At 42.3% G+C, this 25,052-nt stretch overlaps 3 protein-coding genes across 7 annotated transcripts in view; 2 read left to right on the forward strand and 1 right to left on the reverse strand.

The window, feature by feature from the left end:
• The window catches only part of cadm4 (cell adhesion molecule 4), a 145,673-nt gene extending 140,047 nt beyond the window's left edge, over positions 1-5,626 (forward strand). For 2 of the 5 annotated variants that reach the window (XM_085801127.1, XM_085801126.1), the window contains exons 7-9: positions 2,242-2,370; positions 3,346-3,423; positions 3,596-5,626. In XM_085801127.1, coding sequence (XP_085657253.1) covers positions 2,242-2,370; positions 3,346-3,386 — 170 coding nt within the window. In that variant the 3' untranslated portion in view covers positions 3,387-3,423; positions 3,596-5,626. The remainder of the gene's footprint in view (positions 1-2,241; positions 2,371-3,345; positions 3,424-3,595) is intronic. The other 3 variants (XM_085801124.1, XM_085801123.1, XM_085801129.1) reach the window with 2 other exon arrangements.
• Positions 5,627-8,103: 2,477 nt separating this feature from the next.
• On the reverse strand, positions 8,104-10,059 carry LOC146971705 (adenosine receptor A1). Its single transcript, XM_085803310.1, has 2 exons — positions 9,725-10,059; positions 8,104-8,959 (listed from the first exon to the last, which is right to left on the reverse strand). Exons 1-2 carry the CDS (start codon positions 10,057-10,059, stop codon positions 8,107-8,109), a joined length of 1,188 nt encoding a protein of 395 aa, XP_085659436.1. The 3' UTR covers positions 8,104-8,106.
• Positions 10,060-13,514: 3,455 nt separating this feature from the next.
• On the forward strand, positions 13,515-19,203 carry rps19 (ribosomal protein S19). Its single transcript, XM_085801130.1, has 6 exons — positions 13,515-13,541; positions 14,276-14,346; positions 14,529-14,629; positions 16,322-16,505; positions 17,184-17,238; positions 19,149-19,203. The coding sequence occupies exons 2-6, from the start codon at positions 14,276-14,278 to the stop codon at positions 19,176-19,178; spliced, it is 441 nt and encodes a 146-aa protein (XP_085657256.1). The 5' UTR covers positions 13,515-13,541; the 3' UTR covers positions 19,179-19,203.
• Positions 19,204-25,052: the final 5,849 nt, after the last annotated feature.

The following is a 25,052-nucleotide window of genomic DNA, read 5'->3' on the forward strand; positions in this document are numbered from 1 at the left end:
GCACCCAGCCTTTAACTGACTGACACTGGCCTCTGGAGAGCTGAGGAGATGCTACACAAACATATTTACCCGCACACATCCACGCTCACAAACACACACACACACACACACATGAGAGAATGACAGACAGAAAGAAAGAGGGAAAGGAAAACAAGATCCAGGTGGCTGTCTAATCACATTCTCCCAGATGAGTGTTACACAGCAAGAGAAAGTACAGGCTGCTTGGCACTATAGTGCTACCTTGAATCCATATGTGAGTGAGTGTAAAACTCCACTTTCACTAGTTTCCCTCGCTTTTTATCTACACAATCCATTTATACATGAACTGACACAAACACACAGTCACTGGCATCTCCTCTTTCTTTCCACACCTTTTGGCTGCTCTGTCTCCTCTCTCTGCGTCTTAAAAGAGAGAGATGAAGCGAAAAGGGAGCGGGGGCATCCTTCTTGTTCTTCTGTTACCGCTGCCACCGTCTGTGGCAGCCAGAAGGTTGTTCACCTGCTGGGCATGTGTGGAGATGTCATAAAGACTCATAAGAGAAAGCTGCGGCTTCCTGAACAGTTAGCTGAACGTTTAGTTGATGCTGATGTATCATCTGAGGGGCTGGGAGAAACAAGGCGCTTTGGAATGCCGTCAGTCATTTTCCTGTGGTGCTCAGGGCTGCTGTGGATTTAGCGCAGGGTGGCGTGAGGTAAAAAAAAAAAAGGTAAGGGAGCGCTTGAGTGCTTTGCTTTTTCCGTTCTCCTGTGAAATATTGCCTGGGGCAGCTGCTTGATCTTATCATAGCTGTGTCCTGGGTGCACAGATGCACAGATGTGTAGTTTATCACACACAACGCATACACACCAATACTCGATCATGCAGTTTGTCACAGTGCTCAATGAGACACTTATCCAGGAAATACGTGTACCAGAGAGCTCACTCTCCTCCGCAGTGTCGTCAAGGCTGCCTCTTCCTCTGCTTCCCTCTTCTAAAATCGCTCTCTCCTGATCTCCATGTTAACACTGTATTAATGATTCATGTTCTAATTCTGCTTTGTCAAGGTCCAACAGCTGCATCAATAACACTGTGTCCTTGCTTCCTATTGGCTCTTACATTACAACCCCCAAGCCCCTTACCCATCCCCTCAAAAAAGCCTTTTCTTGTCTGCAGCTCAGATGCTGTCTCCTCATTTAAGTTCATATTCACAAACGCAACCACTCCTTTCTCTTGCACCACACTCAATGACCTGCTCCTATTGTTTTTTGAAATTGTATACCGACATATGCCTACAAACGTGTTACTGCTTGATCTATATTAACTGACAGTTAAACTACTGATTTATTTTTTTTGTCAACTAATGACTTAATTGTTTTGTCCTGGAAATGTCAATGTCAGAAAAAACAAACAAACATAATATTGCAATTTTCCAGAGCTGGCAGGTGATGTTCTGTCTCTGTTTATATTCTATTACTTGATTTAAAAATCATACACTAAGAAAAGAACATTAAGTTCTCATATCTCAGATGCAGGAGCCAGTAAATATTCGGCTTCTTTGTTGATAAATGACTGAAGCAGTTCATCAATTGTTAAAATTGCTGTCATTACATTTTTGTGTCAGTTGACAAATTGCTTCATCGACTAATCATTTCAACACAGTTTCTTTCCCTATTCCTCTGTTTGTTGTTGTCCTTTCCTTTAAAGTGTGTAAACTATTAAAAGAAGAGGTTGACATAAAAATACATCTTTGCAATGTTACACTACAAAATGTCACAGAATTCAACTTCTTTATCTTTTTATCTCTCTTCACTCATCTTGTGCTGAAGTGTTTGATTTCATTTCCCAGGATTGCTCTACCTGGGGTGTAAACACACTCAGAGTTCCCCTCATTCAAAATGCATTGTGCTCTTGACAGGTGCTTGGCTGGAGAGGGTTTTTAGAGGCTGACATACTTATTTCTTTATTCACTCTCCTCATTTCTCCACCCTCTTCTCACCCGATATGTCTGCCTGACATTCTGTGCAGTGGGGGGTGATGAAAGGTGATAATGCAAGTTGGGTGGAAGATATTGACTTCTCTTTCCCACTGTCTTGTTCCCTGCACTCTCTCCCACGCTGGGGTTTTAATGTGCTTTCTTTCTCTCACTTTTATCTCTTTCAGTTCTTTACCTTGCGCTTCTCTCTCCTTATATCTCCATATTTTCCTCTATACACGCCACACTCCACCCATGGACGTGAATTGTCTCTCTTATTGTTTCACAGATCCCGGTGCAGTGGTAGAGACTCACAGTGCAGTGCCATATGCGGTGATAGGTGGCGTTCTGGCACTGCTGGTTTTCACCGTCATCTGCGTCCTCATTGTCACCATCTGGTGCTCCGTCCGACAGAAAGGTAACACATTTACACTCACAGTCACTTGCGTATCGAGCAACACAAAAGTTTCCTTCACACGGCTTGGCACTCAGAGCGTTTTATCACATTTTTCATAGACACATTATCTAATTTCTGTACTTTCTTTTATAACATTGATGTAAAAAAAAGTCATTGGAGCACACTTAGACCCAGATTCTCTGAATATAATATTTTAAACCAAGGTGTAAAATTGTCAGCACACAGCAGACAGGATGGGATGCTCATCTCCAGTCGGGCACCGTCCGTGATGGACGACCTTGGCCAGGATAACGGAAGAGAAAGGGTGGGGTGGGAAATGTAGGTGTGGCCCCGTGTTTTATGACTCGGTGTTAGTGTATCAAGGCTCATCTATTAAAAGCAGCCTCCCTGCATCCCCTATCTTTTAAAGTGCCCTCATTTTGGCAGCCTTTGACTGGGCGCCAGAGCTGCCAAGAAATGATCCGGGAACAGTGTAGCAGGCTGCAAACAGCCATTACTTACCCTATGGCTAGACAACCCGTCAGTCAACAATCCGTATGACTTGACCGCCAATCAGCACAGAGACAGGGCCATTACAACCAATCAGTGTTGAGACAGGGCCATTAGGGCTTTGTCTTCGGCCTGCCGTGACTGTCAGCATGCCAGTCAGCCTCTGCAGTAAGGAGAATGAGAGTGTCACTCACCCCTGGAGTGAAGGGACACCCTCAGCAGGAAGATGACTTGAGCGGGCCGTGCTCCCTCTAACCTGCACTGCTCCGGCTCATTAATCATACAGACCTAAGGGGTGTTAAAAAGTGTTTGATAGGTCTTCTGAGTGACGTAAATGTGCCATTGTTCACTTGCACCTAACCTTCCCTCCACCCTCTTCTGCCAATCTCTCCTCCCTCCCCGCCTTTTATTCTCTATCATCTCCTCCTTCGTCTTCTTCTTCCTCTATTCCCACTTCCATCACCTACCTTTAATATCCACCGATAGGCTCATACCGTACCCGAGAGCCTATTCTTGCTTGGTATTGACCTAACATTACTTAACTAATGAATTAATCTGTCACAGGTATGGTACTTGATAATATTAGCGCTGATTGTTTTGATAATTCTGCATGGCGCTGCAGTGATCATGACGCTTTGCCGCCTAACCTTCCCCTCCAATGTCCCTCTTGCTCTCTCTCTCTCTCTCTCTCTCTCTCTCTCTCTCTCTCTCTCTCTCTCTCTCTCTTTTTATTTAGGTTCCTATCTTACCCATGAGGCCAGTGGGTTGGATGAACATGGTGAGGTGCAGGAGGCCTTCCTCAATGGGAACGACGCCAGCCAGGGCAAGAAGGAGTACCTACTGTAGCCCTTTTTCCTTCCCTGTCCCCTTCTCTTCTGACCTCAACCCCTATCCCACCCTCTCCCTGTCTCCTCCCTTATATACAGTATATACAGCAACACACACACACGCACACACACACACATACACAAACACGTGTACCACTATACAATGCGCCATAACAGGCGGCCTTCTGAAAACGACTGTATACAGATACTGCACACAGCCAGTCCATCCCATACCATCCCATCCCATTCCACCCCATATCTTTCGTACACACACACACACACATACACAGTTGAACCCAGAGACAGATTGAGAAAAAAGAGAGCCTATAGACCCACCAGCCATTAACGACTGTGCCATATACTGTAAGTCAGAGAAACGAGCGAGAGGGAGGGAGTGGGGGTGGGAGGGGCGTGAGGGTGAGTTGCATATAGAAAATAACGAAATTATACCATGATTATTTTTGATCACGAGGGAAGCGGGGAGCACAAAGAAAAATGTTATTCTGCCCCATGCAGCTGCCAAAGTGGAGGGGGAATTAGGGGCAGATGACTGCTGTAATTCCATGCCTGAAGAAAACCATGCATTTCACAAAGCTCAATCCTTAACTGCCGGAGACAGCGGGAACAGCGTGTGAGGAGAGGAGGGGGGTGGAGGAGTGACCTGGAGCTACTGAGCACCCAGTGCTAGCAAAATTGAAATTAAAAAAAAAAAAATTGAATTGCCAAAGCATCTTGCCTACAGAGCACATCTCATCTATAATTCCCTAACAACACTGGAGTGTGTAAGCCCAGAGTCCCGGGAAGTATCCATACTTTATGAACAAGTTAACTGTCCTGTTTTGCTATCCCTGGTGGGTGGCCTGCCAATAACTCGTGAACAAAAAAAAAATCAGCTTTTAGTATTTTTTGGATCCTCCCATGTACCAGCAGTGAGGGAAAGGTGGTTCTCCTCTCTTTTAATTTACTCTCCATCTCCTTCCTCGTCGCTCACCTGTTACATCCTCTCCCCTCTCCCTTATATCTCTCGTTCTCTCTGTCTGCCCCCCTCCTCAATCGCTCCTCCTTTGTTGGCTCCTAATAATGAAAGGATTAGTGTTGGGCTGAGTTCCCGACAAAGAAGAAAGGAATATGACTTGCGAAGGCATTAAAGAAAAGCTTAATTATTTTAGAATGTCATTAAGAGGATAAAAAGGTTTAAAAGTCTTATTAAGAAGGGCAAGGGGAGCGATAGCAAAAGGAATGAATGGGAATATAAAATGGATGGATATTTTTTCTGAATGCTACCACACATATGCAGATACATGCACACATTCATACAGTACAGTAAACATGTTGTCAGAACAAATATACATATCTCCGAATTCCTTATTTGTATAAAAAAAAGAACTGCTACATAAATTAAATGAAACTTTTAAGAAATAAGAAAACAGTTTACTATTGAACGCATTATGAAGCAACTATACTAACACAGAATATTAGCCTATAGAGGTGCAAAGCCGAACAAACTACTGTCCAGTGATCTTTAAAGAAAATATAGAAAAGAACAAAAAAAAAATCATTTGTCTTTATGAGAAACCAGAGGTCTTATTGATTTTTTATTAATTATTATTATTATTTGAACAATTATGATTGTTGTTACTGTTATTATTATTGCCGTTGTTATTATTATAATTGTAAATGTTAAAGAAATGTACACTTCCCATGTTTTGTTTTGGATTCTACTGTAGAGAAATTGCTGTCTTTTTTCACTCTCTTCCTCTTACCTTTCCTCTCTTTCCCAGTCTTTCTCTCTCTTCGTCTCCTGTGCCTAGTCGTCTCTTCTCCTGTCTTTCACTCTTGTTTATTTTAGAGTCCATGTGTCATTGTTGATATATAGCTAACTATTTCTTTATAGGGGAAAGATACAAAGCACGACAAAATAAAAAAGAATTCAAAAATAACCTTGGGGATCAGACTGGTTTTTGGATGTATTTACTCTGTAATTAGCAGGTGCTGTTTTTGAAATCCTGTGAAAAGAGAACAGGAAACTGAGCATATGATTAGATCAATGGGGAATAGTGGAGTTATAGGTGGGAAAATAAAGATGAAGGCGGCAGAGCACTGGCAGCTCATTCAGAATAAATAGAATAAACAAAACAGAAGGTTCTGTGGTGCCTCTAATGAATCATAAGAACAGATAGCAGGGAAGAAAGGGTGACAGGAGGGTTGAGTCGGATGCACACAGAAAAATATGACTCTGCCATTAACTTCCACGCAATCAATACCCGATTCTGTCGAGAAGCACTCAACATGTCCATCTGTGCACAGGGCTAGATTTGAAAGCCGCCGGAGGTCGCGGGGTGATAGATCGATGTGTTTCTCTTCCATCGATGGCAAGGCTCCACGGTCGCCTGTCATAAAGACAGATTGTCAAACGGCAATCAAAGTAATGGACTTGCCAGGCGCCACGAGCATGAGTTGACACTCTGGCCAACAAACAATTCGCACACGCACGCATCTACACAAGTCAACAGTAGACATATCTTCAGTTTATGATGACGCAAGGGTAGCACAGGTAGTTCCTGCTATCAGACCTTCTGTGGTCGATGGGTAATAAAACAGAGAATATTGTTGCTTTATGTGTCTCACAACAGGAGTGTGTGCCCTTCAACAAAGGTGTCACATCAGCTGTTTTCCCAAGGGACAAACACAGTGTGGTTGTGTTTGATATAGTTATTTCTGCTTCTCCACACAGATAAAAAAAAAAAACCTCAAAAAACTTTACTTTAGTTTTAGTTTCAGAGAAATATTTTAATCACATTCAAATTCACAGGGTTAAATGTCGCTTAATTAGTCATACTTTTTATGCTTACACTGGTGCATTCTGGGAAAATCGCTATTATCTGATCATAGCCATGATACAGTCCAGCAGCTAGACCTCCTGACAACCAGAGCACCACCATGATCACAGGAGGGTGATTATCAGATCAATAGACATGAGCAAAAATGAGATAGGGACAAGGCAGGCAACACTTAGTTGTGTTCCCCCATGCGTTTATGACATGCAGTGAATGTACCATAATCTGACCAATAATGACTGCAAGAAGTCCGTCAATAACTCACACAGTTCGCTCTGATGGTAGTTTTACCGATTAACATCCTGGAACGGGTACACATCAGAAAATTTCCCATTTATGACCCAATATATGGCTGTCGTATTTCATTTCTACGAGTTATAGTAAATATCACATTCCATCCAAACTCTATCTTTATGTTCCCGGTCGCTACGTGATGGATTAGACACAGTTGTATCCATCCAGTCAACCCAAGTGACCCAAGGACAGCGTCCGTTCATTGGTCAGAGTGAAGCAAGGAGGTGTGTGTACAGAACGGCAGCATAGCAGGAGGCATTGATTGAGATGACTGAGTGTGTCGAGGCCTAGCATAATCAGGAAGCTTTCAGGCAGACAGAACAATTGAATGGGCAGCTGCACCAGGGAAGCTGCATGGGTTTCTTTCTTTTCTTTTCTTTTCTTTTGATAGTTGCAGAAGACAGTGTACTCATACATGAAGGCAAGATGGAAAGCAGAAAAATAATATACATGGTGAGTGAGAAAAGAAAAAAAAACTGACATTAGATCAGTATAAAGAGCTGGAAAATGATTAGGTAACACGAAAGAGCCAGCAAGAAATCTAAACTCTGAGATGACTAGAGAGAAGGAACAGGTCTGTGATCAAGGGAGGCACAGAGAAGAGAGAGAAATCATGTTGACTGCCATGGGCATGTTCCATGCAGAAAGAGATGGATTTCTCCTTTTTTCTCCATCAGTGGTTTCTTACACCAACACGATTCAAGATGAACAATCCAATTAGTGTGAGCAAGGCCCTTTTATTACAAGAGAGCATCACATTGTATTTACAAGTTTAATCAAAACAGCTATGAAGATTGTGTCATAACCAGGTTAATTATGTTTCCCTACAATGCTGTGTCCTCTCTGGACCACTATGTTATTACTGGATGTTTAATTAAACGCTGTCACTCATACATCTACATTACTGCTGGTTGGCTTAGCAGAGACTTAAAACAGGCTTAGGATAACACCCATAGGAAGAACAGTCAAAGAAAACAGACATCTGTGATCAGGATGGTTCTCATCATCTGGAGACTTAATTTTCTCACTGACATTTGGTGTGGGACCTGATAATTAACTGGCCTTTTCATTTGTGAGTTATTCATAACGTCTGTGCACAGGGTTGCTGATTAGTTAAGAAGCCAACAACAAACATATATTTATTCTTTTTTTAGTGCTTAGCCTTTTGTTTCAAACACTGTGCAGTCAACATAAGGAACATTGTTCAAGGGGGGTTATTAAACAGCTTTTTGTTGATGAAATGGTTTACAATTCAAACAACTGCTCACAACTTCCATTGTGTCAGGAATTTAGACCTCTGGGCACACTTTGGCTTTCAGGGAGCGCTTGGCTGAAGACCACGGAGCTGCCTGCACTGCCTCGCACAGGGCCATATGGACAGATTTTCCTCTGGACAGGGCTACTGCAGGTGGAAGGCTGGGAACAGAAAGAGGAAACGTTGCCTGTTTGTCCCCCACTTGTTTCCTGGGGGGAGTGAAGAGGATCTGGGGCACAAGGCTGTACAGCTGGAAGAGGAACAGGGTAACTGCGTGAGCCCAGGCAGGGAGATTGGTACTGGGGGTAAAAAGCATGAGGGCATGCATAATGTGGATAGGCAGGCACAGCAGAACTAAAAGGGAAAGAGACAGAGCCAATGAACGGACCCAGTAGGAGTCATGTTTTGGAGGGTCTGCATCACTAAAAGGAGACTTCCTGGGCTTAATGCATAGTAGGTCAAGGTAAATGGCCAGCAGGCAAAGCAAGGGTAGCATGAAAACTGTCATCCCATGAACATAGACTAAGAATTGGGGACTGAGAATAGTGTCAGGGGCACACACTCCCCAGTGGCTGCTGTGAATCTCAGCATAGGTGAAGTTGTGCATGTCCTCCACATAAAACTTGGACAGGAAGCCTCCGTATGGAAGGTACTTCCCAATGACTTTGCGGTCATGGTGGTACTTAGGAGGTGGGGAGGAGGTAGGCAAAGAGGTCGTCCAGTTGCCCCCCAGCCCTAGGCCAGCTGTGCCTGGACCAGAGCTGCCACTTCTCCAGGTGTCAATGACGTCTGAGCCGATGAACTGCGCAAAGGAGGCCAGAACAGAGCCCACCCAGCACAGCAGAACCACGCACAGAGCTCGCCGACGGGTCACCACTGTGGAGTACCTGGCACACAAAGACATTAAGGTGTGGAAATGTTCAAAATTAACTTTTGGCGAAGACTGCTCCCCAGTGCTTTAGATTATAGAAAGACATCCACATGAGTATCTGCACTGTTCCTACAGTCCTAAACTACTTTAAAACTCATGTCTCACAATAAAAATATGGGGTAGGGGAATGCTCTAACAGCTGTAATATGTGAGCAAGCTAACCGCAGATGACTGTTTTTGACAACTGATCTGAGATGAAGTGCACAAAAATACCAGCCTACTTACACCAGCCGGTTACCTGGTTGGCACAAAGCAACTGAAGTTGATGTAAAAAAAAAAAGAAAAGAAAAAAAAGGTAGTACTGACTCTCTTCCACTGAAAGACTAGATTGTTAGGTCATTGTCAATCAAACATCTAAGAGCCTCTTACTGATATTTACACACTTGTATTTCAGATGGAAAACAGTCTGTTTTGATGTATCAATGTTACGTACAATGGAAGATCTTGACATGTTTACTTCTTTTTGTTACCCTATATTGATTTTCTTCTAAGAGCACTCTTGAGAGTGTTGCTACTTACCACCCACATATCACCCTCTCCCACACGTACAAAAAGTGTAAAAGCACTGATTTGATCTTAATTCAGTGTGTGATGCTTTATTTCATTTTTCTCAGATTGTACCAATCTTAATTGATATTTGTACCTTGTAAATATTTCACAGACAGCTTTTCCACTTAAACACACACACAGGATTTTGATACTTATTATGAATTTTACTCACCTCTCTGCCAAGTGATGCTGTAGGTGGGTGTCTAGTGTAAGCAGCATCATCAGGAACATCGTAAACTGCCTGACCAGCATGGGGCAACACACCAAGGTTATGCAGGTGTACAAACACTGAGAGGTTCGCAGGTTGAGTAACACGGTTAAAGGGACATCCACTGCACCCCCTACAGCCCCCACCCAGCCCAGGCACAGTCGAAGACAGCGTGAGACGCTTCCAGGTTGGGGTCCTCCCTGGCCGCCACTGACTGCTATGCACAATCGCACACTCACTACGATTAACGCTACAGATAGGATGCACTGGCACAGGGAATACAGCCACATGAATTCCATGTCTCGAGGAGATAAAAGAGAGGGGGGGGAGAGAAGAGAACTGTTAAAGGCAAATAACGTATCTGACCACAATTTAAAAAGCCATTACTGATAATGGTGTGAAAGATCAAATATTAAAGATAAATATATGTCTGCTTATGCAAATACAGACTCATTACGCCCACAGTAGTTGCCACCCCTGCCCTGCTGTATGTTCCCATGGCTCTTTCGGCAAAGACTGGCTCTACAGCGTTCACTTATATTGTAAAGGGAATGGTCAAACATGGGGAAAGGCGAAGACCAGAAGGAATGCATTGTACATGAGAACATGGTGACAAAAGGTAAAGGAAATTTTGAGGTTAATCCTGTTCATTTAAATTCATTTTTATTATTTCAGCCATTCATGTTGTTGCAAAATCAAGCATGTTGAGCAAAAATTGCAGAATGACTTCTTTCAAAGGTGCGGCCTAGTTACTACAGGTGAAGTTCCTTGTCCCAGTGATGATTCCTTGCTGCGTGATGCTCGCTCCTTGATATGCTCTAAATCTCGAAATAATTCACCGCTCTTATTTCTCTGTCATTGAAAATCTATTAGTGATTGGACGCTGTAAGTGACTGCTCTGAAAATACATCAGCAAAGTTTTATACCAATATTGACAGACAGATAAAAACTTAATTTCTTAGGAAGACAATCTTTTATTTCCCCATTTAATTTGCATCAAATGATTGGTAAGTCATTTTCCTTCAGTCGATTGTTTTTACAGTAACCATTAATTGAATTATGTTTCATTCAGACCACTCTCTATAGTTTCCATCACTTTTCTCTATAGAACTCAATTATCATGCTGCAACTCTCCGTAGAGTTGGAGTGCCCATTTATGTTCTGTTTTGGCGCCCATTTATGTTCTGTTTTGGCTACCCAGTACCCGCCATTTTTGATTCTGTTTCTACTTGTAATCAAATTTTGGTACCCAGGCCCATTTGATGCATTTGTTATTAAGCATAGGATGTTGTGCAGAATAATAAAAAAGTGTTAGAAAGAGAATGAGCAAGTACATGGAAGTCCATAGAATGCAATGCAAGTTTATGCTATGGGCAGAGAGACGGGCACTGAGAGAGTAGATATTTTGATAGGTATTGGAGAGCTGTAAACGTGCCTGGAGAGTGAAAAGGTCAGGCCAGACCAGACTTGACAGAACTTCGCCACTGAGGATGTGAGCACCATGCAAACAGAGAGCAACAAGCACTGAGCCGGGTGGCAACATACTGTTAGCATTTGCTTTACTCTCCCCTTTTTCTGGTCTTTGTTTTTGCCTGGCCTCTCCCTCTGGCCCAACATGCATCATTTGCTCAGTCATTCTCTCTAAAATACCAATTGACCAAGACATTTATGCGTAAATACATGAACACTGACACTCACTCAGTCACAAGCACACACTCCCCTGATGAGTAATATCCAGCAAATCTATTCATAAATGATTGGCAGCTAATCTTAGTATATTTTCAAACAATAGTCATGCATGAAGCAGAGTAGGCCTACATGGATACTGAAATAGTGGATTTGCTGCTGCAATATGCCACCTGTCCATTCTATGTAATTAGTTTGACCTTTTCAGAACATTTGGTGTTAGTCGTCACTTTTCCATGATAATCCCGACTGGCTGAAATAACCTCTTTATACCGCTTCATAATCACTTTACACAGTAGTCTCCTGTCTCACCACTTGAAGGGCCTCAACAAAATTGATTTACTGAAGTAATTAAGGGAGTTTAATCCACCTTATGTGAGTTTTCAATTCAAATTAGTGGCTGGTCACTCCCAGTGTAATTAATTGCCTTAATTAATCAATTAAGCTCTTTGAAGCAACATTCACGCTAAAGGGCCAAACCTTTCAGCGTGGTCACTGCCGTGTAGAGAAAAGTCAAGAAGTGTCAGTTTGTTGATATTATGTCAGAGAAGTAAATTAGGATAAAAAAGGTATACAATTACCTGTTGTGAAGACCTGCGATGACACAGATAGTTTATACAAAGCTCTATAATCTGTCCTCTGTGTGACTTGGCTGCCTTTTTATTTCCCTCTAGGATCTCTATCTCTCACTCTCACCTCTCACTCTAAACTGTCTGCCCCCACTGACAGGGTAAACCTGATTCATAAACCTCTGCTTATCCACCTGCCTGCTATCTTTCTCTCTTCTGTCTCTGCAAACATATCAATTGTGTCAATGTTGGAGCATGGCTGCCCTTTCCATCGGAGATGTGCAAAGGGCAACACCACCTCTGCCAGCCAGCGAAATATGTAAATAAGGCGCATACACCCACACACACACATTCACAAAAAATAAGGTTGATTATTCATTTTTACACTAAAAACTCTGGTTTTCACTCAGGTGTAGGCTACTTTCATTCTTCTAAATTTATCTCCATTTGAAAAAGACAAAATTAGACAAAGATTAGACAAAGATGAATAGGGAAATATAAGGAAATCAAAACTTTCCCAGGAGGATTGTGTAGGCCTATATTGAGCTATATTGCTGAGATAGAGAAAATGCATGTGCTCACCTTTTTGCTTAGCCAATGTTACTCCAGTGTGTACATTAAATAATGTTGTAGGCTAATAGGACACAATGGAGAAAATATTTGGGCTAACAAGAAAGACACAAAGTTTGGAGATGGCCATCTCCTGAAAATTTGTAGCGTTTTGTGTGCTCTTAATGTTTACTTTAGTTTTTACATGTAAATTAGTTTCATTGAACTGCAGGGCTGACTGTTACGGCCTAAAAAATATGCCCATATTTCCAAAAAATCATCCAAGCATGTCAATGTGACTACAAATCATTCCCCCACTGTCTGCCAATAGGGCCAAACTCCAAGTTGCAGGCAGGGGCACACTGAGTTCCACAGGGTGGGGGGTGGGGGGGCTCCATTTCACAAAAACATGCCCACAATACAGTACGTGTCAAGAGCAGAGATTAGTGAAGTAACTTTTCCTGCTGCAGTAGAGACATTGTTAATTGTGTAAGTGGGGACCCTGCAAGGCAGTAGGCCTAATACAAAAGTGGAATCATAGTAGCCTAAGCCTAATTAACAGTGTTAATTGAACACTATAAAAACAACTGTTTCTTTTGTGTCTGTGGTATCATTGTCATAGTGACAAGACATGAAGGCTTGTGATTTATTTTGCATCTGTGTTGACTCCTGCAGACTTAAATCCAGATGTAAACTTAAAAAAGATAACATAAGCCTAAATGGTGATGGGGGAATGCCGTAGGCTGCAAAGACTGCCTGCAAAGTTATGTTCAGTGCTGCGGTGAGAGTCTTCTGTGAAATTTTATAATAACCTACGTCCATTGTCTCTGTCAGAGAGAGTTACAATGTGACTGTGATGAGCCTCATCGCTGGAAAAAACAACGCTGTGATCTCGCGTTAATAGAACGAGATTTGCCCGTTTTAACACGAGTTGGAAACCCCGTTCCACCCTCTTCCCTTCGCTGTCCACAAGCAAGGTAACGCTCTACTTTTCCCCTTCTCGATATTCTGGCTCAAAATTGCTTCAAATTATAGCAAACAGACGCGAAACGGGGTCAGGTAGGATATAAGGTGTAGATTAATAAAATTATGGAGCTTTATGTGAGGTTATACGATCTGTTCATCTATTTTTTAAAAGATATATTCCATGGCTGCGCTCGTACTATCTGTCTGCTGGTTATGGCTGCCCCCATGCTACCGCGTTGGGGCCTGTTAGCTCGTGGCTAACTCTCCCGAGTCCCCCTACATTAATTGCTGAATTATTAAGCAAATATACACGTCCAAAACACAAAACGTTTACAGGTCGTCGGGATCTAACTGAATGGTCCCTTGTGTGGTTAGGTAATAAAGTCACCATCTACAGGGGCTTGCTCCTAGACGGGTACCGCAGCCAGCTAAGTTAGCGTACTGCTCGCTCTAAGGATGGCTAAAGCCGGCTGAAAGCGTGTGCTCGAGAGCCCGGACGCATGTATCTGAAATGTTTCTGTTTGTACTAAATTGTTACAGCAACATCACATTTTGATTTATGCTGAGCGTGTCACTCGAGCCCATACAACATAGTAATGTGTTTAGAAGGATCACGTTAACATTATTTTAGCCAGCAAATTAATTTCTACAGTCTGAAGAATAAAAAGGGCTGTGTTGACTCACTTTATTTACTTAGAACGCGTTTGGCTATGGTGAAAGTAATATTGGTGTATTATTTGTTCAGATGCCTGGTGTCACAGTGAAAGACGTCAACCAGCAGGAGTTTGTCCGTGCCCTGGCGGCTTTCCTGAAGAAGTAAGTCTAATGGTAGCAAACTTGCTACCAAACTTGATTTTGTCATTGTAAAAGTCCATTGGAGTTGTATTTAGTTCAAATGGATTTCTCAAAGTGGAGATTTGCTGGCATATATTAACGAAATACTGATGTGGCTGCCTAGTCTGGTGGACATCATGCTGATGCATCTCTCCTCTTTCCAGGTCAGGAAAGCTGAAGGTGCCTGACTGGGTAGACCTGGTCAAGCTGGGTAAGCACAAGGAGCTGGCCCCCAGTGATGAGAACTGGTTCTACATCAGAGCTGGTAAGTGTCAGTATTTATTTGCTTGGTTGTCCAACTGGTCACTGCATCTCTTTTTAGATTAGAGATATTGCTGTTCTTAATATTCAACATGTGTCAGTTAAAGGTGTGATACTGAATCCAGAATAAGTCAACCATTTGCTCCTAATGGGAGTTGCTGCTGTCTTGTTGACGGACTGACTGTTACATCTCTAATGTGAATGTATGGATGTTAGATTTCACATAGTTGTGGAGGCTGTCATATCCACTGGGAGATTTTCAAATTTCAACAAAAAGTCTAACAAGTTTCTTGTGTTCTGCCACTTCAGGCACCTTAGTATTACTGCAGTGGATTTAGGAGAATGATCTATAGTCAGGGATGCAAACAGCGCGCCGAAAAGCGAAACTCGCTTTTTTCCGAAGAGTTTTTGTTTTGAGGGGGGGGTCTCAGCGTTTCAGCTCGGGTCAGACCCAACAGGCTGACAGTGACAATCACATGAAACTGAGGCGAACTCATTCATGGTTGTTTCTGATTATACTGATAACAGCCTACCTCCCATGTAGACGCGCGACTCGTTTACTCGTTACCCAAAGCGGCGCGTAGCCGCGTGCATTCGGTGCAACAGCGTTTTTTCCCCCGTGCATGTCCGTGGAGCTGTGCGTCGCGGACATTCACGGTTCCCTACGTACGTTGCTGTGTCAGGCAGGTGTTTCCCATGGAGCTCTGCCCCGTTTCAGAGGTGAAGGAAGTGGAAGGACATCGCCTCTGCGATGTAGAATGTGTTCAATTCAAAAAGTGAAACTAACACATTATATAGGCCTATATGTCCATTACACACTGATGTGTGATGTCCCATGTCTTTATTTATTCAGTTTATTTTAATAGTAATAATTATGACTAACATTCAGTGAAGACCTAAAATTCAGTATCTCCCAAATTGAAATATTGCAAAGGATTTTTTACGCATTTTTAATATAGAAATGTTGGCCTTCTGAAAACTATGTCCATCTATATGCACTCAATACTTGGTTGGGGTTGAACTACTGGAAATTGACTTTTCCGTGATACTGTAATTATTTGTCAATGGTGAGCCCCCCCCCCCCCGCCAGGCAATTCCTCTCCTGACCCGTTTGCATCCCTGTATAGTCCTGCAATATTTTTTCATGCAGACATTCAAATCGGTTTTGAAGCAAAGAGACATGAAGATCGTGTCGTTACTTTGCATTTTCCAAGACAGTTTCTTTAATCTATTACTGTAAATGTGTAAAAGATTGAACTGTCAGTGCTCATTGAAGTCTAAAAAAAACGCATTCACTGTTGATTCCCAACTTTAGTGTCTTGTTAAATGAAATATTAACTGGAATTACTTTCCTTGATGTCTCACTGAGAGCACAAAGCCATGTATGTGCTGAAGATGCATCAGTTGGTGAGGTAGCATCATCACACTCGGCTGGTTTTTAGCTTGATCTGCAGTGATAGGTGTCCAGAAGGCATTTTTCTTCACACTTATTCAGTGATGGAGCCCGTAAATGTTTATTACTGTTGAATCAATCATGAAACAACAATTTCAAAATGTCTAACGCATAATTTTTCTAGAGAGGGCATACTTACAAAAAAATTAGACAATGAAATTGGTACTCTTAACTATCCAATTTCGATCATGTTGAGTGACTATTGCATCACAACTAACGCTACCACTATCTCTGCTCCCTCAGCATCCACAGTCCGCCACCTGTACCTCCGTGGAGGTGCTGGTGTTGGCTCCATGACCAAGATCTATGGAAGTCGTCAAAGGAACGGCGTGTGCCCTGCCCACTACAGTGTAGGATCCAAGAATGTGGCCCGTAAGGTGCTGCAGGCCCTTGAGCTGCTCAAGATGATTGAGAAAGATCCCAATGGGTGAGTGTCTCTTTTGCTGTATCTATCCAGTCTTGAAAGCATCGAAAACTCAATATTTTTGAATATATTTACTTATTTGACTGTTACACAACATGCACATGCAATTCTGTTAATTCTTACCCCTAGCCCTTTTTTGATATGCATTGTCTGTGTGCAGTGAAAGCTGACAACATTTATAAATTGGCAAATGCATGATGTGATCTCTGGGCAATGTTCATACAAACCTCCACCCACATAGTCCTCAACTTGCATCTGCATTTTAATCCATGTTTAACCAAGATGCAAAATATACTATCTATTTCATGCTGAATAACTTCAAAACCTTAATGTAAAAGGTAGAGTTTGCATTGAACCTTCAATACAATCACTCTCTAACGAGAAGACTAATTGATTGGCTTCGTTTTCATTTGTTTCAAGTGGGCAGGAAAGTGAAATTCCATTTTGAGTTAGTCTCTGTTTCAGGGTTGATAAGTGCTTTTAGCCAATGTGTAGAGGATGGAGAATTGATCAGCGGCCTTCCTTGACAAATACTAAAGTCAAGTGGCCTAATAGAAGAGATGTTGAAGACTTAAACATTTTATACATTGATCCCCCTCCTGTTAAACATGCATGCTTTGATGTATCATTGTGTCCCTCTATTTCCTGTTTTGATTTTTACTGTTCTTTATTTTTGCTCAGTGGTCGCAGACTGACCTCCCAGGGAACCAGAGACCTGGATAGAATTGCTGGCCAGGTGAGAAATTTTCCCTGATTACGTTGACGTGCATATAAGAACTTAATTATTTGAGAGTTTCTGAGTTACTGAAAGTCAAATCAAAACCGTACGTGATTGAATAACATTCCAATTATCAATGGTTTAAGTAGTTGGGTTATTAATATCTTGGATGCTGTTAAAGTGATTTGCCCTGCTGAGTCGATCAGCTCATGCACCAAACTATATTAAATGAGGTGCTAAATGTATTGATGAATCCCTACAAAAGATAACATTTTCTCAGTGTGACAGTGAACATTGTGTACTAAGCCCAGCCTGACAACACAGATCATTTGAAAATGGGGTGGAGGAGTTTTTTTGAGTTGGTGAAAAATGTATGAATGTTTGTTGTGGGAACTGAAACTGATGGATCAGTTGGGTGATGTTGCATACAGACAATATGAAATACTGGCACTGATGTTGGTAATTGGTGATTATTATTTATTATATAAGACTTATCACAAATTGCTGTACCAGTAGCCGTGGGTATGACAAAACCAGTTAGTTGTGTTTTTTAAGCACAGCAAGTAAGGTCTGCAGGTTATGCATAGTGTGATTATGACATTGGTTAATATGTTAACACCCAATATGCATTAAAAATATCCCCTGAATTCATCTGAGGTCTGTGTAGTGGTGTAGACCCATTTCATCTCACTCCAATAAATGGTGCTGGTTGAATCCCACCAGACCTCCTTTTCCTCTACTTGTTACAGGGCAACAGACTTCCCAAAACTTTCAGTAGTAACTGGTACTGAACAGCTAAAGCACATGCACAAGTGTTCAACCTACTGCTGTGGTTTAAATGCTCTAGTATCAAGCGTCCGCAGCTTTTGAATGTCATCACAAGTTCATGCAGGCTGGGCAAAGGTTGGTTTCAGTGAGTGACTGTGTATGATACACTTTGCCATTTTATGTGATGTTCAGGCGCTCTCGGGGTGGTGCCTTCAGCGAGTGTGATCACAGAAATATCATCCCTTTGCTTTGATGCAACACCGTGTCTGTTGTGGGAGTACACAGCCCCAGTGTCACTTCAGCATGCAAGGCTTTTTTAAGCACTTGTCCTTGGGCAACATTTCCTCTGCCAACCAAGTCAGTTATGTGTCGTGGATGGCACAGTACTGGAATTCCTTGTTCGCCTGTTTTACTGAAGAAAAAAAATCGCAGTTGAGCCTTGTCAAAAATCAGAAAAGCAGCAGCGTTGTGATAATCCAAGGGTAAAGGGGGTAAACATGAGGAGGGAATTTCATGCTTGGCAAGTCCGCCGTATGGCACCAGTTTTCTTCTTGTTTACCCATGCTAATGAGCAATATGCAGATGAGCAGACCTGGGCCCGGCCTGCTGCACAAAACTGGCAGGAAGCATGTTGGTGTGGGCTTCGTTACCTTCTTACGAATCCCCCTTGTGTGTTGTAGTTTCTGATGGCTTTTTAAGAGATTGATGCTTTCCCTTGCAATTGAAGTTCCTGCCATGTACTGTCAGTAGACTGTTCAGGATGTCTTTGGCAGCAACTGGAACGTAGTTTTTCTTCCAGACTGTGTTGACTCTAAAGTCCCCATGAAATTGCATTTTGATAGCATCTTACTCCCTTAAGTTGCACGGGTCCCGCTGAAACACAACATTGCGTATAATGTGGTCAGAAATTTTAAAGTGAACAGGATAGTAACAGTGGAATATTAAGCAGAGGAGAACTTTCATTTGGTTGTTCAAATAATTGGGATAATTCACAGCTCTATGGCAGCATGATGAAACTATTTAAACATAATTCCCACCCCCTTCTGCAAGTAATTGGATTTCAGTTTGAAATTTTATAAAGGCAATGCAATACCCTCTGCCCCTAAGACGTATCTTATGCATATGTTTCATGTAATTTTTTTGTTTTGTCTTTTCCACAGGTTGCAGCTGCAAACAAGAAAACTGTTTAATAAATCTTTTTTGGAGAAAGTCAAATGCTGTGTGTGTCTTTGTTACTGTGTGTGAACTACAAGGAGCTGAGGACAACAATAGTCCGTTCAGTATTCTGAAGTGCTGTCTAGATGCACCCTGTCTGGTTTTAAGAAATGGCTTTAATGTTTTTTTGTTTTATTTTGGACTTGCATTTCATCGACCTTGCTCAGACAAATGTGTTGGCCAAAAATGGACAGGAATAAATATGAACACTCCTAAAACCAGCTGCTTTTTGACAATCCTTTAGCTTGAATGTCCTTTAGTCTAAAGGGCATTGAATGACCGTTTGTTGTAATGTTTCAGATCCTCACATCCTTTAGCCAGTAAAAGCTCACTACGGGGTGCAGTTCGATCGAGCAGCTTGAAAATGCTTCCTTGGAGTTGATCCATCAGTGAGCCAATACAGCTTCTCATCAGTGGCCAAATGCTCTCCGCTGTCGCTATACCACTTATGCTTCCACATTAATCTTTTGTTCTTGCCACCGTGTTCTTGTATCTGATGTAGTTTGCACTGATTGATCCACGATTCCACAATTACAAAGGGGGAATTGTTCAGTTAACAAAGGTGGATGATTGCATGTCCATAAGCAACATAGTCATCATTTCAATAGCTGGTAAGGAATGATGTCATGATTTAGTGGGTTCATTCAGGGCCACAGTGCCATCTACAGACTTGCACGGCCAACAACAGGTACTATATACCAAGTTAGCAAGGATAATGCCATGGAGCAAAAAGTACTTGTGTATTTTACTGTTACTGCTAAGATAATTGGGACATTGTGTAAAAGGTGCCTGAAGAGCCTAGGCCAGTGGTAATTTTATTTGTGTGGAAGTTGGGTTCCTCATTATATGAAGGCCTTTAATGGTGCTTAACAATGCCCAATGTGACTTATGAAAACAACTTAAATGGAAGATTTAGTTACATAGCTGTATTTGAGAATAAACCACCTATAAAGTTTTTAAATTTCTCATGTGATTGGTTCTCAGTTTGGGCAACTTGAGGCAGCACTCTTGCATTCCTCAGTGGAGATGTAGTAGCACATTCTGTAGCACAAAGCTCAATCAATGACAGCACTTGACTGCCTTAATTTGGCGGTGCTTCTAAAATCCTGCAGAGGGTGCCAAAGCCTATAGAATATCTATCATGCCTATACATGAACTCTGGGGTGATTGTTTCAGAGGCGCCTTTGCAGGTGCCAGAAGTGGTAGCACTGAGTAATCTAGCAGCAATGTCATGATTTTAAAAGGAATAGTTAAGTAGTCATCCTTATAATTAGATTAAATTAAATTTAAAGGTGCAGGTGAAGGGTTACTTATTCTGTCAGCAGTTTTTTTTTATGTTTCAGTGCTGAAATTGTGAGTAGTCCACTATGCTTTGTATTTTCATTGAAACGGCTTCAGGAGCTTTCCACAGAAATGTAACACACAGAGGCAATTGACTGTAAAATATCCAATCTATTTTAATTCTCACTTTCAGTATGGGCCAGTGGAGCTTCATGTGCTGGCTTTTTTTTTCATTTCTCAGCTAGCCTTGGGGCAATGAAACTACAAGCACAACCAAATGAGAATGGTGGGGAGGGAGTGCAGCGTAGCAATCGTGTATCTATGTCCCCTTTGAGAAAATACAGATTGCTTTTATGTTGTTAACTGAATTCATGTCCAGATTTGAAGATCAACAACCAGAAGGCATTGTTTGCAGACGGAGTTGAGCTGTCGTACACAGCCTGCGCTTTTGTGTGTGTTTGTGAGCTTACACTTGGTCCTGTGTTTGCAAGATATCATGTGTCATACATCCCTGGACCGTGAGTCTGCTGGCTGTGCCAGTCTGCCGTACACTGTATCGGTCTGTCTGTGTACACAACACATCAGACAGTGCACATCCGCCTGAGCTGAGCACACAGCTGTCTTGTCTATTTTATAATGTCAGTCATCATAAACAATTATTCTACACATCTCTGAGGAAATATTAATCTCTAGTCTTTTTATACACCCCCTCCCATTCTCTCTCACTCATCCCCTCCATCACTGTCTTTCATCCACCCACTCTTTTTTTTCATTTGGAGACCAGCTGTTCCTGAACACCTGAACCCATCGTCTCTCCCTCCCCTGGCCCATCCCTCTCTCCCCCCTCTTCTCCCCTTCATGATCCCTCTTTTTCTTCCACCCTGTCATTTGGGGGAGAGGGAAGGATAAACATGTCCTTGAGGAGTACAAAGAAATGTATGGAATCCACCAGAGGAGGTCTGCCATGTTGTTTCCCTTGCTCCTGTTCAAAAGCATGTGTGTACATGCTGACAATGCGCTCAGCAACACCCATACGTGTTGATAATGTCTTTCTGCTGCAGTTTCAGCTCTAGTCAGTCACCTTGCTTACGCACCGATATGTCATTATTTTCAGTGTAATTATCAGACTTCACTATAGTAATTACTGCTGTGGAACAATTACCACCTGAACAAATGCACATCCAAGTGGTTTGTTTTGCCTGTATGTGTGTGTGTGTGTGGAGGTGGTTGCACCTACTCATTCTCCCAGTTCTTTGGCAGCTCAGTTTGATCACACTGAGAATGGATGCAGACCTGCCTCGCACCTCCTCGGGGCTGGAAACAGCAGATAACTAAGAAATGTCTCTGCTGCACAGGTCTCCAAAATAGAACCACTATCACGAGGAGGACTGCTACACATATACACACACATTGTCAATCCACAGCTTCTTGCCCTGTGGCATATTTTCCTCTGAAGACATGACATACCTCAGTAAGTTTCCCAGCATTCCCCATCTCTGGTACATGAGTCACTGTAAGTTTCTTGGGAAATTGGATACAGATCCCATGGAATACACAGCAGGCTTAGTTAAGATATAGCAGGCCCTTGCGTTGCACAACACAATGTTTTTCTTGTGATCTACAGTGTTTTCTTATCAAAGCATGTTCTTTTCTTTCCATTCAATATTTTCAAGGCCCTCAATCTCATTCAGTCTGTGTGAAAGAAATTTTTTTCCCTTCTCTTTCAAACCCATGATAGTAATCTTGGGTATTTATCTCTGTTTGTGTGCAGTGGTTTCAGTAAAAAAATCTGACCTCTTAACTTTTTTCACAGTTTATTGTGTTCTGGAGGTAATTATAGGTGGGTAACTCTACATTCAATACAGACAGCTTGAAAACATTTCAAATTAAACATAGAAGACTAGAGTCTCTCAGAACCAGAATTGAGTATTTTTTTGAAGACCCTTTGTGTTTTTGGCCAAGGGTCTTCAAGATTCATCCCGGCAGATCCTCGTAAACCACAGAATGGCTGAGAAGTGCAAGTTTCTCACCAGATGTCCAGTTGGATTTCAGTCTGGGCTTTGGCTGAACCACACAGGGACAGTTAATATCCAAAAGCTGCCTCAGCATTGTCTTGGGTGTATGCCTCTGGTCAATTTCATGCTGAAAGGTGAACTATCGCCCCAGGCTCAGTTCACATTCACTTTTCTTTCATCCCCAAATCTAACCATTCCCCCTGTCACTTAAAAGGACACGCATAGCACGATGCCAATGCCACCATGTGCCTCAGTCGGGTTTTCATCATACAGATGATGAGCAGTGTTAAGTGTCAACCACACAGTTTGACTTGTTGTGGTTTTCTGTCATATGCCTCTGACTCAAAGTGACCTCTGTCTAGCCACTTAACCATTTAAGTCTGATTAAAGAAGGGGGGCTGCTGAGATGGTTGGCCCTAGTTGTCTGTAGAAGACTTGTGACGAGACTATGGGCTCTTGGCATCCCTGGTTTCTCAGATTGGCCAGATGATCAACACTAGGATGAATCTTGGTGGTTTCAAACTATTCATTCATTCATCATTTCATAATGATTGACAATATTTTCTTAAGAACACTCAAAATTGACATCCTTGATATCTTTGTCCTTATGTAGGCCTCGATTTTATCATGGAGGTCATCAAAGAGTTCCAATGACTTCATGGCTTTTGTCTCGACATGTAATATAGACAGGTATTTGCCTTTTCTAAACTATGTCCAATCAATTAGTATGTCAAAGGTGGACTCAAGTCACCTTTTTGATTCATTTTTTGATTTAATTAATTAAGAATTATGATTAATTAAAAAATCTTTAGATGTTTTCTCCTCGTCATCTTAGATTTCTATGAAAAATGTAAATGTTATCCATTTGAAATTAAATGTAGCCTACAACACAACTGGAAAAAGTGCATACTTCTGGAAGGGAAAACAATCATCGATGTGTGTGTAATGACTGTCAACATCATGCACATGTTCTTACAAGATGATCCGTAAATCATTTACTGAAATGTTGTAAAATCTTGCAACATTAATGGTAATGATAACGATATTCCTGGATCCACCCCTTAAACTGGATCGACAGCAAAAAGATTTAATGGGGTCCACACCCCAGCCCTCCATTAAATTTGCAAATCAGTTCAGTACTTCTTGTGTAATCCTGCTGACAATCAAACCACCAACAGCCACAAGTGAAAACACAACCACTCTGGCAGAAGTAGTATTTGTGTGAAAACAGAGTGGGTCTTAAAACTTTATAAAACCACTGTATGTTGTGTAACTTGAGCTTCAATAAAGTTATATTATACAAGCCAGTGGTTAAGCTAACACATCGGACATGGTGCAGAGGCCACATAAAGTTTGTTGATGCTGTGTGGCTAGGGTCAGCCCTAGTCTACAAGAGTGTGTTTATAGAAATTAGTTCGAGGCCAAAAGGTCTGTGTTTTCTCCGCAGCGAGCTGAGCTGCTTCCTTCTGCATTACAAGGCTGTGAGTGAGAAAACTCCACAGCTACATAAAGTAAGGCTTTACACCCTTATCTGTCCCAGAGGGTGTGTAAAACCTGATTGATGGATGGTCATGGTGTTCCTTTGTGTGAGTGGGAGAAAGAATAAGTTTGACCTTACTGACTTTCTGGATAGTTTTAGTGGCCCTATATACATCTGTCTGCTGGATGTGTGTTGCTGCACTTCTGTGTGCTGTCAGCTCTAATCCCCCGGTCTGTTTGGCCGGAGAGCAGGTGGTATAAACATGTAATGTGCCGCTCAGCCTGCCTGGCACCACGGGGCACTGTAGCACTGCCCCACAGCAGGTGTGTATATACGAGAGTGTGAGTGTGTGTGTGTGTGTGTGTAGGCAAAACACTGGCTGTGTATCGGTGACTTGCGGGTCTCTGTGAGCTTTATGTGTGTGTCGTCTTAGCTTGAGCCTGAATCCCCTCCACCTGTCACAGAGGGTGGGGGTGCAAAGGCAAGATGACGGGGCACAGAACAGATGCTGTCTACAAAGGCAGCCGAACTGACTGAATTGCACAGTGTGTCTTCTGTGTATATGCGTGTGTGTGAGTGCAGCCCGTATCGTTTCTATGGTGTGTGTGTGTGCGTGCACATCCAGATCAGAGCTTTCAAGTCATTCATACTTTGATGCTGCGGCCCAATGCTTTCTTCAGCACCGAACAAAAGAGTGACAGGGGGAGACAGCTAGACACCAGTGTGACACCGACTGGCTGTGGAGATAGTTGACACAGACAGACTGAGGTGGGAGAAGTGCGCATGTTTGTAGCTCTGTGGTCCATCATTTCATTTCATATCTCCCTCACTGTCTCCCCCTATCTTCCTACATGTCCACGGGAGGCGGGGTAAATCTCCAAAGAAATGCCAGTCAGGTGTCAGAAACTGACCAGGCCACGTATGAGCTTAAGCCACAGAGCGGCTTCAGTATCTCAAAATCCACATTTCTCATTACCCACAGTCCCGACAAGTCGTTCTTCCTGTCGTTTTTTTTTTTTCAAGGTTTATGCAGAAATATTTTCAAGGTTAAGTACATGCATGAGATGATCCCT

Source organism: Trachurus japonicus, chromosome 16 (genome assembly GCF_045865225.1).
Source record: "Trachurus japonicus isolate A0001 chromosome 16, Traja_1.0".
In the NCBI taxonomy this organism is placed as follows: domain Eukaryota; kingdom Metazoa; phylum Chordata; class Actinopteri; order Carangiformes; family Carangidae; genus Trachurus; species Trachurus japonicus.

Bases quoted from the DNA above. Each gene is read 5' to 3' on its own strand.
- LOC146971705 (XM_085803310.1), bottom strand. From the start codon at position 10,059: ATGGAATTCATGTGGCTGTATTCCCTGTGCCAGTGCATCCTATCTGTA. The intron at 8,960-9,724 runs GTGAGTAAAATT...TTTGTGTGCCAG, and splicing joins CAGCATCACTTGGCAGAGAG to GTACTCCACAGTGGTGACCC.
- rps19 (XM_085801130.1), top strand. From the start codon at position 14,276: ATGCCTGGTGTCACAGTGAAAGACGTCAACCAGCAGGAGTTTGTCCGT. The intron at 14,630-16,321 runs GTAAGTGTCAGT...CTGCTCCCTCAG, and splicing joins CTGGTTCTACATCAGAGCTG to CATCCACAGTCCGCCACCTG. The intron at 17,239-19,148 runs GTGAGAAATTTT...TCTTTTCCACAG, and splicing joins TGGATAGAATTGCTGGCCAG to GTTGCAGCTGCAAACAAGAA.